Source organism: Nestor notabilis, unplaced genomic scaffold, assembly GCF_000696875.1.
Source record: "Nestor notabilis isolate BGI_N333 unplaced genomic scaffold, ASM69687v1 scaffold1394, whole genome shotgun sequence".
Taxonomy (NCBI): Eukaryota; Metazoa; Chordata; class Aves; order Psittaciformes; family Psittacidae; genus Nestor; species Nestor notabilis.
The window spans coordinates 13,679-27,969 of NW_009926644.1; the positions used below are offsets into that span (position 1 = coordinate 13,679).

Consider the following 14,291-nt stretch of genomic DNA (forward strand, 5'->3'; position numbering starts at 1 on the left):
GGATCACGACTGATCTCCGAGTAGAAACCTATTCTTAGTCTCCCTTCCAAAGGGCTAAACATACCCCCGAGGGCCCCCTTCGAGAGCAGGAACATAGATTTGGCTAATTCTTTGTCTATTTGTCACAAAGCAACTCAAGTCCTCCCCACAGCCACAGTGACAGAATTCCTGCTCCCTGCAGAACGGCTTCAAACCAGGATACAATCGCACAGAGACAGGTAACCCCTGTGCCTCAGTCTGCTCCCAAGTAACTCAAAGCCACACTTTGTTGGGTTGTTTGATGCTTTTATTTATCACATGTAAAAACACTACTATTTGTGTTTGCAGGTACCTCTTGCTGCACTGCAACTCACATAGCTCCAAACACTGAAGATCAGAGACAGGCAGAGAAAGGAATTCAAGTGTTCATGCCCAGTCACAGGGTCATGATCCCAGTGGGTGTTCGATACACAGAACCCCCAGGGACTGTTCTACAAAAGCAGCAGAGCTTTACAAGTAACAGATCAGAGCTGGTGAAACACTAGGTGAAGGAAATGTCTATGGGGTAAGAGGACCTGCAAACTGGTCTTTTTCCTTCCAGCTGCCCTTATCTTTCTCTAGCACAGGTAATTGTGATCTAAGTACATAACTAGAGCTCTAAACCAGAACGGGGGTCCACTGATCCACACTTAGTTGACACGAGGGTTCCTGAAGTTCCTTCCAGCAAAGCGGGCCTTGCTGCCAAGCTCCTCTTCAATTCTGATGGAAAGGGGAGAGAGTGCTGGGTGTCAGCAGACAGTGCAGAACTCCCACGTTAGCACAGCTGCTGGCCTCACACCATATCAATCTGGACTACCTGGCACAGGAGATACTACCAGAGCCACCAGCCACCTCCCACCAAGCCTCTTCAGTTAGACAAACATTCAACTGCACTGCTCAGGATCACCCATCTTACATAGCATTTTACATGCTCACTCAAGGGATCTGCATCATACAGACAGCAGGACAATGTCTCCTACCTGCTATTACAGGATGCTTTGTATGATGTTCCCTGCAGTGTGTCTATTATGGAGGTGACCCACCCAACGCATCACTTAGCCTATAGCCAGTTCTGCTAGTACAGCACCCGCCCAAAGCACCTCTGCCACTTTATGTCCTTAAAATGCTGAGTGTTTCCAAGATGCAGAAGACTAAGCTGTGCCCTGAATGCACCAGTGGAGCACCAATTCTGTATCAGGCTTCACCCCCAAGTCTTTCCCCAGCTCCAAGTCTCACCTCAGCAGCTGGTTGTACTTGGCTAGACGCTCAGATCGGCAAGGGGCACCAGTCTTGATCTGAAAGGGAAATCAGAAGTTAGAATAAGGCCATGATTACTCTGTTTAGAGATGATAATCACAGGCTTTATTTCAAGCATCAAGCTCTAAGTATCTGTATAGTCAAACAAGACAGGGCTTGGGAGCAATAAAAGATTGTTCATTTGCTAACAGCTTGTTTCAGGAAATCCCAGTACACCCACTGGAGTTAACTAAGATTCTTCAGATGGGTGGTTAAAGGTGAGTTTACACAAGATAACATGTTCCCTTGTCACATTCCTGTATACAGGAACAGCAAATCTACAACACAAGCAAGCAGAGACCCCTCAGTACTGGGGGAGAGAAGCAGGCCAGAGCTGCAAGTCTACAGAGCAGACAGACTTCAGGAGCCACTTTGTATTCTCAGTTTATTGGAACAGACTCACTGTCCTGTTCCATTTGCAGAAAGCAAGCAGTCATGAAGGACTTCTGCTTTTCTTGCTTTCCTGGCCCATCCCCACCTCTGCATGTTTATTAGTATGAGGTTCTTCATTTCTAGAACATATCCACTTTTTAATCTTTAATTTTGCCCGCCTCAGATTTCTCCCCACTTCCAATTTCAGCTTTGAATGGAAGCACGCTCCGAGAGCATGGCACCATCACCATATTATCTTATCAAGCAGAAAGGCAAAATACCACAGGTAGAGATACCAACCTGACCAGTGCAGAGACCAACTACCAGGTCAGCAATGAAGGTATCTTCTGTTTCTCCAGAACGGTGACTCACCATCACACCCCAGCCATTGGTCTGGGCAAGCTTGCAGCTAGAAGAGATAAGACACAAGGACTCACACCAGGTCTATTTGCTTTCAGCAATGCTGCCAAGTGGCAGGCATGCCATGCTTGGGGGCATGACAGAACTGCCCTTTGGTACATGTCAGGATTATGATCACACAACACCACAGTGACAAAGAGCTGCTTTTACACACGCTTAGGCCCAGTGAAGTTGTTTTATGTGGCTATATGAGCTCAGGACTGTGAAAGTACAAGTTTACTTGCCAGTATCTTCTAATAGTTAATAATTGTTCTCCCTTTACAGATGCCCACTCGGCACATTTCTAGTCCACTAGATGTGGTCTATATGTTCATCTCCCTCAGTTACGGCAACCCCCCCATCCCACCCTGGCATGGCCAACAGAGGAGAACTTACGCTTGCAGTGACTCTGTCACGGAGCCAATCTGGTTGACCTTAAGGAGGAGGCAGTTGCAGGCTTTCTCATCCACAGCCTTGGCAATACGCTTTGGATTGGTCACAGTCAGATCATCACCAACCACCTGGATGCCAACACTGCCAGTGAACTTCTTCCAGGCTCCCCAGTCATCCTGGTCAAATGGGTCTTCAATGGACACCACTGTAGAGTGATACAAGCAGCTTTAAGACAAGACTCCCCTGGAAAGGTCTTGTTTGAAAGCAGCGGTACCAAAGTGCTGCAGCCAAGTACTACCCTCCTCAAGGAACATTCCTCAGGCACCTAAAAGGCTTAGTGTTCATCCTGCTCTGGATCCCTGTTACAAGAGAAGCTGCATCCGAACTCTTTCCTGCAGCAAACAACCCCTATTTGCCACTACTACCATGCTTCTTGTTGACAAGCAACTTACCAGGGTAGTTCTTGACAAAGCCTTTGTACAGGTCAGCCAGCTGGTCAGGAGAAATGTATCTGCTGGGATCATCAGGGGATTTGAAGTCCAGGTCATACTTTCCATCGCGGTAGAACTCTGAGGCAGCCACATCCATGCCAATGACAACCTTATCAGTGTAGCCAGCCTTACCAATAGCAGTCTTCAGCAGCTCCAGGGCTGAAACACAGCAAGAAGTTTCTGAGTTCCCCCCAAACATCTTGCCTCAAAAGCGATTCCTTTATCAACAACAGTACTTTCACTTGGCAAAGAATAACCATTACCCCTTACAGAAAGCCCAAAGGCCACACAGAAAAGGTTCTTAAAAACTTTCCCACTTCTCAACTGACTGGAACAAGATATTACTTTAATACTGCTTTTAGCTTGTAATACCCTTGAGAGACCATTACAGGATTCAGAATCTCTTCAGGCAGGACTACATTTCAGCCCAGAAAGCTTAATACTAGATGACACTACCTGCTCCAAGCTTTGTGCATGTGGGTAGGGAAGCAGTGATTGAACTTTATTACCTTTTAGCTCCAGATCAGGTGTGGACCATGAAAGTGCTGAACATCCAAACCCTGACTAGCAATGGGATACATAGCCTGGCTCTGCACAGGGCACACTCTCTTTGCCTCTACCTGTGCTCCACTTGCACAATTGTAATGCAGAAGAGGGTCTCTGAATACGATCCATTACACTACCCTCTTTGGCAGAGTTCAAGCAAGGAAATTCAGCATGGTCAAGACAAGCAAGACTCTCCCAGTCGCCCCTGACTCCAAGCCAAGCAGCTGGATCAGCCAGGCTATTTACAGGACAAAGCTTTAGATGGAGTGTGTTTGGTTTTTCTGTGCTGTGGGGGTTTTTTAACAAGATGTTAATGTACACACTGCAAAAGCAGCTCCTGCCAGCAACACAATTTCCTTGGAGTGTAATGGCCATTCAAGGTCATCTTCATTGATGTCTGCTAGGCTACAGACCTAGCAAGAGCTGCATGTGACTGGGATTCAGAAATGCCCTGATTTCTGGTGCTGGCTCAGTACCTGCACTGTTAGAAAAGGGCAATGCAGCTCAGAGGCCACATTCAACAAGAATACGACTAGCAGCTTTAAAGTAACAGCCAATTTAACAGTATTCTACTGGCTTATTAGCTTCATTTCTGCAAAAGAGGCAGAAAAACAGCTCTTCTAGTACAGTTCTTTTGCACAAACAGGTATTTCCCTTTCCAGAAGACAAACTGCCTCCCTCCCCCCACAGGTTTCTCAACAGAACTGTTTGGCTGTGGAAGCAGCAAATGCCTCAGCTTCCCAGGCAAGCCTTCATGCACTCCCACGTGTTATCAGGCACAGTACAAACTGTTTTCCTCCTTTGTCAGGAGAAAAAAAACTCCACTAAACTTACATTACTGCCTTCTGAGAACACTGCAATGCACGCAGACATTCCCACATCACTTCTCAACTGGAAGGAAGCAAGATTCCCTTAAGCTGCTACAGGAATGAGACATTCAAGTCAAAGCCATCCCATCAAGCTGCATTAACTGGTGTCCAAGGGAATAGCTTTGTGGTCCTACGCTGGGTCACACCAGTACAAAACAAAGCAAGTTAACAGCAGCAAGTCCTAAAACCTGCTTCCCATTCAACAGTGGACAGGTATGGTCTTCATTCTCTGGCTATCAGTTACACCTCTTCCCACATTTAGCTCATTCTTACCTTCTTTATTTTCCAGGATGTTGGGGGCAAAACCACCCTCATCACCAACGTTGGTTGCATCCTTGCCATACTTCTCCTTGATTACATTCTTTAGGTTGTGATAGACCTCTGCACCAATGCGCATTGCCTCCTTGAAAGTGTCAGCACCCACAGGCAGGATCATGAACTCCTGCATAGCCAGCTTGTTGCCAGCATGGGAGCCACCATTGATCACATTGAAAGCCTTGGAGTAACCAAGAAGAAAAGTCAAGTTAGAATGGTTTCAGGGTAAGTTTATAACAGCGTTTAAATTAAGACTCTTTATTCTCCAGGGAACCTGATCCAAGACAAGACACCATGAAGCACCTTGGTCAGATCAAGTCTCTAGGTAGCCCTAGCAAGAAACTTACAGGAACTGGAAGAATCACTTCTGCATTCCCAGCCAGGTCAGCAATGTGACGGTACAAGGGGACACCCTTCTCAGCAGCACCAGCTTTGCATACAGCCAGAGATACACCCAAGATGGCATTGGCACCAAATTTGGCTGAAATACAAGTTGTTTACAAAAATATCATGTCTTCATGAAGAGACTCAGAAATACAAGCACCATGGTCTTGGTTATGCAAATGCACAGCCTATGCCATACCAGTTGTTTCTGACAAGGTAAGCCAGAAACATATAAACCAGTCTCCATCTTTTCACACCTCACTACAACACAAAGCCCACTTACATTTGTTCTCTGATCCGTCCATTTCCAGCATCAGTTTGTCAATCTTTTCTTGCTCCACAACATTGACGTTCTGCAGAGAGAAGCAAACAAAGCACTGCTTAACACCAAACATAGCTCCACAAGCTTTCACCTACCCACTGCATTTTTATTTCCCTGGCAGGCACCAGAACTCGCTTAAGGGCAACTACCAACAGTTGAAAAGACTAATTTCTGTCTTTATCACACAGCAGCATCTTCTGGTCACTTCCAGCAGACTAAGACACGAGAAGCTTGTTTTGTTCTCCACATTCAGAGCTGTGAGATTATCCTGTCCCTTGACTTCCTGACATTCCTGCTATCCGCCTGGCACAGCGTAAGAGAAAGCTCCAGTTTATGCCTCCCTCCCCTTTCATGCAAGCTCAAAGATGACCAGCTTGCTCAAACCATACACCCATTTGTAGCTTAGTGCATAATGTCTGGAATTGTCACTAAGAACATACAATCACTTCATGCATAACCACTTAGTTTTGCACCCTCCTTTCTAGTTAGGGCTTAGTGCCCATGACATGCACAGCAATGTCTCTCAAGCAGGCTTTATTAAGATCCCCTTGGATTCCCTTCCAAACTAGCCAGCTTGGATAAAACTCAGTCCCTCCCCATCATTCAGCCACCCTTTTAAGCATGAAGTATCTTAACTGTGCACCACTGAAGCTCCCAGATGCTTAAGTATTTCTGCACACTACAACACTAAGCTGCTGGAGACTGTTTTGATTGTTAGATATGCAGTCATTAAGTAAAGCAACTGCTGCCAAAAGGTCAGTTTATTCACATGCACTCCAATGCACAGACCAGCACCCCCTCCAGGGAAGACAGTCCCTGCAACTGTCTCAAGAGACAACCCATCAGTTAGGACACATTAGACTGGCATTAGCTGATGTTAGCAGACAACACATTGCTCCTACCTTGCTAACCAGTGCAGGTGCAATTGTTTTATTGACGTGCTCAACAGCTTTTGAGACACCTGTAAGGAACAAGCAAATTGGGACACTGGTCAACCACACTGGTTATGCAGGCATTAGTAAGTGATCTCAGTAACAATAACATCAAGGATATCACCTCATGCTCTTCAAACCCCAATCCAACCTCAGCTTACAGCCAAATGTGAACACTTCCAGAGGTCATCTTGGTTGAATCAGAAGTTGCATGAAGTAAGCATCACCTAGGAATGCCTGCTGCAAAGTTAGTTTGCAAGACCATGCCCTGGAGAAATTCATCCAAGTGACAAGGTTGCACTGAGAGCACATCCATTACCTGTGTACACAATGCTGTCCCCAGGAACTCGTTAACATATTTAACAGCTCTGGATACACCTGACAGAAGCGAAATGGACAAAGACAATCAAGGAAGAGATGAAGACCCACAGCCAAGAACACAGACAGTCATGGAAGAAAGAAAAAGGACATAAATAGGTAACAGACCTGCAAGTCAGCAAGTGGCTGATACTGACCACCAGACTAGAAACAAGAGGATTCAAAGGGTAGAGGAAACTGCACATCAGTCAGAGAGGCTGTATTTGGTCTTTCCACCCAGGTTTTCATACTACTGGGGACTCAAACCTCAAGTGGTTGAATGACAGCATTTAGAAGAGATTTTAGGACAGGCTACTCCTATCCATTTATGGAATGGATGAGTAAGGGGAAAGGAAAGGTCTTCCTCAGAACTTCCCCATGCAGCAGCTCAGGCATTTCACTATCTGCTGTTCTAAAACACTGCTAAAGCATCAGCTTACCACATTTTACATTTGATACAATGCTGAAGTACACTATCACTGTACCTGTATGCAGACACAAAAATCATCTGCCCTGTCTTCAGGCAGAGAATAAAGCATGAACACAGCACCATCCTTTTAATCATGTGGACCCACCATTGTGTAAACCAGCACTTCCAGCACGAACTTGCTTCTTCCCCATAAGCAGAGGCCATCATTAGCCAGCTACCAATATCAGCCTAAGGAGTACTAGCATCCCTGGACACTGTTTGAAGATCTCCAAAGACCTAAAAGCTTCAGAACCTGTGAATGCTCATTAAGTGCACCTTGAACCACATCTATAGCCTTTTAAATGGTCTAAGGCTGCAGATTTCTGTTACAAAAGACCTACCAGCTATCTGCAACTCATCTCTTTTGGCGATTTTCTTTTTTTGTAACTCATGTTATTCCCCAGCTGACAAAAACTCCCAGCTGTGATAGCCTGCTGTGGAAGCTCAGGCTGCTGTCTAGTTAAGTGCCATCAAGAACTGCCTATAGGATCAGATTTAACAGATCTAAGTGCACACACATTTAGCAGACTGAGGAAAGTACACATTTACTCTTCTCAAAGAAAACTGCCTGAGGTAAACAGCATAAGCTCTTCAGCTCTTTGGGATATTCAGTCATCTAGGAGTTTACTCTATGTTTAAGTAATAACAACCATGAATCTTCTCAGACAAGGCTCTCCAGGTTTGATTCACCAGTTATCCACTCTAACCACCCTTTCCAATAGGCACAAAACATTTTGGCTTCCTTGCACCTGACTGGCAGAAAAGTTTGAAGTGAATCTCTTTCCCAGCCAAGAGTTAACCTATAACACTTGGAAGGCATCACCAATGCTTTTACAGCAGCAAGCTAAAAAGGAGTCCTGACTGCCCAAGCTCTCAGAGTAATCATATGAATTACTATTAAGAGGTTTATTAGGTAATGCCATCTTGTATGTGGGTATTCTTCTTCCCCATACTTGTTCCCAGTCCAGTCAGGTGACTGCTGTGCTTCGTTTCCTTTCAGGACATACAGTAAGTCCCCAGATAACTAAAATAATATGCCACTAACACAAACTTAAGTATCCTGGCTACCTGTAATGACAGACAAAAAGATAAGGTGGCTTTAGCTATTGTAGAGCCTGAAACAATAGTATCTTCCATGATTATTAATGTGAAGCTGCATGTTAGCTGTGATCAGCCAGTTGGCATAAGCCTCAGGTTCAGGATTTAACTTCTAAGGAGTCTGTGGTGCCAGAGCAGATACATTCAAAAGAGTTCTTTGAAAATTTGGTCTGTGAAGAGACCTTGTGACTAACTGCAACATCATCAAGTCTTTCAGACCAGCCAGTTCAGATGCTCTTACAGCACACTACTAACACTCTGACATGCACCAACATGCAATGCAACAGGAGTGGTGTAACAAAGTCTGTTTGGGCATACCATAAGAGACACTATCACCTAGCTGGCATGCTCGAGCTCCATGTACCCACCTATGGAAGTACACTTAACTTCACCACTATACATGCTGAAGGCATTGTCCCTTGGGAAACCCAGTAGCCTGCGCTTTACCTCTGCTCCAGCCACACAGCCTACATAGCCTTTTTTCTCCATAGCTTTTGCTTAATTGCCATGCCTTGTACAGAACATGGACAGCAGTGAGGGAGCCCATGTGACCTCTGCTCCAATCTGGCATAAAGATATGCAGCAACACAGGCATTGTAACAGGCCAAGCTGGGTACCAAAACTGAGGTTTACCTTTCCCCAGGTAGCGTGTCTTGTCATTGTCACGAAGCTCCAGAGCTTCATAGATTCCGGTTGAGGCACCGCTGGGAACAGCAGCTCTGAACAGACCTGTTTGCAACAGGGAAAAGAACTGTCTTAGCATGTTCAAACCCACAAAATACCCTCCACCCATACACCATCCCAACCTACCAACCACATACTGCCACCCCTGAAGATGGGAGGGGTACTATCTAAACAGCATCTCTGTTCACTTAACATCCATCCCAAGAGCGCTCTCCTTTACAGCATCACCAATTCAACAGCGTCTCCCTCCCTGATGAAAAGCAAGTTGACTCATTCTCCACCATGCATTTCAAGTGTGTTTAAGTTAGGAAAGTCACCCATTCCCCTTCCAGAAACACAGTTTTATTACTGAATCCTCTTTTGAGCTCAGTCTGGCAAGCAAGCTCTTAAACTCTTCTAAGATATGGCATAAAAGGGACAATTATCAGGCCTATATTGTTAATATGACTTCTGAGCTCTTCCAGCAACAGCACAGCCACCCAGACAGCCCATCTCTCTAGCCAAGGATACTGAACTTTAAGCAAATCAGTCCACTGGAGTCTGTTCTGCCTGTGGTTCAAGATGCCAGCTTCGGCCTCCAGTCTTTCCCTTATCCCACTACAGCCAAAAGCTTAGTAGGGGCAATCTCATTAAATGACTGCATTAATCTTTTGAGGCAGAAAGATCAGCTATTTAGTTCGTGTATTAGAGCTATTGTGTTTGCTCATTCCACCAAATCACACTGGTATGTGTTTGCACAATGCCTTTGTCAGATCCTATCGGATGTGGGATGAACAACTAGCAAACCAAGGGAAAGTCCTGCAATAATTAAAAATATAGCATGTTAGATGTGAAAACCCAATTAGACAAGTTGTTTAGTCATGCCTGAGCACTCACACAGAGAAGAAACCATTACCCAAGATTCACTCTGCAGCAGAGAAGTGTTTCAGTACACAAAGTGACTGCTAGACAAATCAAGAATTAAATTTCAAGTGCAGGCAGAGTTTAGGGAGCACTGAAAACTAAGACCAGGCCATTAGCAGCTGCTTAAGGACAGGAACAAAGGCCTTTTAACGCCAAGCCTGCAAGTGCTATCCCAGTTTTTGCTCAGGACAAGGGGAGAAAGGCAGGTTTGGATTAACACTTGCACAGTTTAGGCTGTAAGAAGTGGCACAGTAAGAAAAACTTCGCTGTCCAGGTGAGTATCTTGAGTTGAGGAAACTCATCCCAGCAGTGAGGTACAGGTTTTTCCTGCAAGTTCCATTGCAAGCTCAGCAACAAGTTGTGTGTATGGAAGAAAAAGGAAGCACAATTCCACTGTTTTAACAGGACAGCTTGTATACTTTTGCCTGCCTCTTCAGTTCTGTCAGATAAACAAACAGAAGAAACAAACATCTACCTTTGTTACAAACAACTACCTTTGAGTTAAGGACTCACCTTTGTTGGTATAGAGGTCTACCTCAACAGTGGGATTCCCACGAGAGTCAAAGATTTCACGGGCATGGATCTTGAGAATGGACATCTTTAATACCTGAAAAGAAGAATTTAGCATTAATTACAGAATGGTTTGGGTTGGAAGGGACCTTCAAAGATCATCTAGTTCAGATACCCTGCCACAGGGAGGGGGTTGAACATCTTTCACTAGGTTAAGTTGCTCTAAGTACCATCCCACCTGATTCAACACTTCCAACAATGGGGCATTCACAACTTCTCTGGGCAACCTCTTCAAGTGTTTCATCACCCTCATCATAAAAAATTTCTTCCTTATATCCATACTAAATCCAGATACCATGCAACCCAAGGTCTGGACAACTATTCCAGTTCTTAGGAAGGCTGTCTGGGGGGAGACATCAGCATAGGTAAGCTGTATTGCTTCTGCTTCGCACAGCCAAGTTGCAGTTGCAGTAGGTGGACACCATTTTCTCTCAGCAGGTAACCATCTTCCTATAGTTCTTAAAAAAAGAATCCACTAATAAAGTGGTAATTCTTTCGAAAGATGCAATCTTCTAATTCCCTGCAGACATCAAGCTCTGGGAGGCTGGCACAACCACCAGCTGAGCTGGGGTGACAGGTTGCAGCCTAGCCTGAGCAGAGCAGGCAGCAACCAGATCACCAGCACGCCCTTCCCACCAGAACTGCCATGCAGCCTGCTCATGCTGCTCCCTACTCCCAGGAGGCTGGTTCTGTGTTGTTTCTGGCAGCTTGAACTGGCCACAGGTACAGAGAGCACCACACAGCTCTCCCTCATGAGACCTGCTGCCTGGTCCCTTTCCCACACAGCCCAAGTGTACCAGTGACACAGAAACCCCCTCAAACACCCTCTCCAGGGACCTCAAGCCTTGAACTCCTCTCAGCATGCAGCAATGGCCACTGCTAGCATCAGCTCAACACCATTTACACCCTGTAGTAGCACCTGCAGTCATGAGAACAGTTCAAAACCATCACTTTACACTATTTCAACTGGGAAAACTTATTATACTTGGTGAGAGTTCAGAATAATATGTTGAGGAGGCAGAAATCTTAAATTAGGTGGGAAGAAAGGTCTAAAACCAGAAGCCGTGTTTCAAAAGAGAGCTAAAGGAATGTCACCTTACCATGTAAGAGCAGCCAAGCAATCCCAATACAGGAAATCTCTGCTACCAGATAGAATTCTTTTTGATAAAAGGCTAAAGTGCAACAGTGCTTAGTATGCACAGCAGCTGTTCAGAACCAAGCGTAACCTATCCCAAAATAGAAACAGACAGCAAGAGCTCTAATTAAGAACTTGCATTAATAGCTACACCCTATCTGGGGTATTTACAGGAATAGCTTTTCCTCTCGAAAGGACTGTTGTGATTTTTCTTCTTTTGAAGAACTTTTTCACCCCCTTCTCGTATATTTATACACTTCTCCTTAAAGAAAAAAGGCAAGAAGGAACTCCTTATACCAGCTCAGCTACATTTTAAAAACCAAGTCATACAAACGCCTGCAAGCCACTGACTGGCACCAAATCCAGCTCATCTGCAGAGAAGAAAGCTCAGACTCAGAGGCAGAACTATCTGGAAGCTGGCTCCTTGGCAAGCCAGTGTGGGTGGTAACCCTGTTTCCAGAAATGGTCATGAGTCCCTCTGCAGTTAGAGCAAAGTTAAGAAAACAGGACCTTAGAAATACTGCTGCTTGTACTGAGAGTGTATGGCAGGGTTAACTTCATACACTCATTCTCCCTCCACTGAAAAATTCTACCCACCCCATGTTAAAAACAAGTCACCATTTGGTTTGTCCCCGTGGCTTTAAAGTGCCCTTTCCAGTCGTCCTGCCTCTAAGCAGCATGTTGTAGAAGGCAGATTTTTAGAGACTGCCTGCTTCACAGCAAAGCCCACACACTGACAGACGATACGACTAATCTAAGCAGCAACACGACTTAGTTAAAGCTGGCCTTCGTGCTGCCACGATGAAACTCGAATCAGTAAATATCAAGCTAGAAATAAATCCCTGCACCTCTCCAGTTATCAGTCCCATGCATGCTAACGCTCATCTCTCTGCACATGCACTGAGCAGTGGCTAATAAGAATCCCCATTTATCTGAAAAGGGCTTTTGGAGCTGATTGGGCTGGCACTTGCTGCACCTTACTTTCATTTTCAGAACCACAGCTTTGCAACAAAACATCAGGTGTCTGATTCTTTAACCAGCCAGTTCACAGTAAGTCTTAGAGCAATGCAAGAACTGTCTGTGACCTTCACAAAGGTGGCACTTCAGGAATACACCCTGTAAGAGCTTCCACTGGTAATGTCTGCCAGGTCCGACATTACTCAAGCACCCTTGACAAGTGACCTCTCCAGCAGTCCCTTCCCTTTTCTTTAGGAGGAGGCATTTCACAGCACTGCACTGTTTCAGAAATACCTCACACCTTTTTCTTCCTTTCCCTTTGGCTCCTCTTGCCAACCCCCTCACTTACGTGTTCAAGAGACAGCTTTCCCCCGAGCTATTCCTGGGTAAAAATCTGATGCTGTTTAGCTCATCAGAAGCTGAGTGTTACATATTCTGCCTCAACCAATTCAGTCATATCTAGAAAGTAAGGGTCAGCACAGGTCTAAGCTGTGGAAATGCTAACAAAATGCAAGCACTTCAGACCTTTGTACTCAGCAATGGAGCTAGCCAAACATGCAAATACCAGTGATATTTAATGCGCACATTGCCTTAAACCGTGTTTTGCACTGTATCTGCTGGCAAGGTCAGCCTCTCCTTTCAGGGAGGAACTACACACACACTAGCTTTCCTGGCCTCCCCAGGAGTATGCACTGTTATCTACTTCAAGGCCAAGCTACAGCCCACTGCCAATTCCAAGTATGAGCCTCACTGTCAACTGAAGCCCAGACCTTGGCAGGAGGATTGGAATAGATGATCTCCAGTGGTCCCTTCCAACCCTAACGATTCTGTGAAATAACCACTTACTCCATATCAGATCTTGTGTTCTCTACAGGGAATACAGTATTCTAACACCAGTGCAGACTACTTCAACTTAAAAGTATTTGGACAAGTGTGGACCAACAAGGCCACCTTCCAACCCTATTCCTTTTCATTCCACATGGTATTAATTCACCTCCATGCTCTGCAACATGATGCAGTGTATTTTAAGTAATGCCTGGCAGGGAGTAAGGCACAGACACGTTGAACTACTTTCTTGTTATTTAAGAAGATGGAGGCCTGAAACTGCATTGCCTCGGTGTGTGGGTTTGGATGACAAACTTCACTACTTCCTGGCAAGCTGAGAAAGTCACAACCCTGCCCTGTGACTCAGCAGGCAAGTAACGGAACTGGAGAAAGACCAAGAGCCTCTCCGGTAGCCCTTCACGAGGCAGGCTGGTGAGGAGGCTTTTTCCACACCATAACATCCGGAGATCCACATCAAGCTGCCACGTGCTACTCCCCACAAGTGCTACCCTGAGATAACCAGCACTTAATCAATCCCATTGGGAGGCCTAAGACACACAGATTTCACCGAACACTTTGGGCTGGAAGGGACCTTACAAACACCATCCAGTTCCAACTGCTCTACCACAGGCAGGGACACCTTCCACTAGACCAGGTTGCTTCAAGCCCCATCCAACCTGCTTTGAACACTTCCAGGGATGGGGAATCCATCTGAGTGCTGACATCAAACGTTAAAATATTTGAGATGCGAAGCAGAAGGACATCCACTGCAACTAAAGAGGGGAAAGTCCAAATCACGACACACAATCCGAAAGCAACTGTTAATGATTAAGAGAGAGAAGTTAAACCCTGCTTTTTAGAGGAAGCCTCGATCCACCATATACCCCAAAAGGTTTTAACCCTCTGCCCACGCTGACGGGGCTTAGGCCGGCGCAGGCCTCCCCCCAGCGATGCGG

At 45.5% G+C, this 14,291-nt stretch overlaps 1 protein-coding gene across 3 annotated transcripts; it reads right to left on the reverse strand.

Moving 5' to 3' along the window:
- Positions 1–268: 268 nt before the first annotated feature.
- LOC104400463 (alpha-enolase) lies at positions 269–10,487 on the reverse strand. 3 transcript variants are annotated; one of them, XM_010013617.1, is made up of 11 exons: positions 10,362–10,487; positions 8,895–8,990; positions 6,308–6,366; positions 5,367–5,436; positions 5,047–5,180; positions 4,658–4,880; positions 2,931–3,128; positions 2,482–2,683; positions 1,987–2,095; positions 1,255–1,313; positions 269–738 (listed from the first exon to the last, which is right to left on the reverse strand). In XM_010013617.1, exons 1-11 carry the CDS (start codon positions 10,474–10,476, stop codon positions 669–671), a joined length of 1,335 nt encoding a protein of 444 aa, XP_010011919.1. In that variant the 5' UTR covers positions 10,477–10,487; the 3' UTR covers positions 269–668. The 3 variants fall into 3 exon arrangements, with proteins under 3 accessions (XP_010011919.1, XP_010011920.1, XP_010011921.1); XM_010013618.1 differs by lacking the exon at positions 6,308–6,366 and adding an exon at positions 6,657–6,715 and having other exon boundaries at positions 10,362–10,451; XM_010013619.1 differs by lacking the exons at positions 5,367–5,436; positions 6,308–6,366 and having other exon boundaries at positions 10,362–10,446.
- Between the last annotated feature and the right edge of the window lie 3,804 nt (positions 10,488–14,291).

Excerpts from the sequence above, each read along its gene's own strand:
- LOC104400463 (XM_010013617.1), bottom strand. The coding sequence starts at position 10,476 with ATGCTAAATTCTTCTTTTCAGGTATTAAAGATGTCCATTCTCAAGATC. Across the intron at positions 5,437-6,307 it reads CACCTGCACTGGTTAGCAAG|AACGTCAATGTTGTGGAGCA; the intron begins GTAGGAGCAATG and ends TTCTCTCTGCAG. Across the intron at positions 5,181-5,366 it reads GGACGGATCAGAGAACAAAT|CCAAATTTGGTGCCAATGCC; the intron begins GTAAGTGGGCTT and ends CTTGTATTTCAG.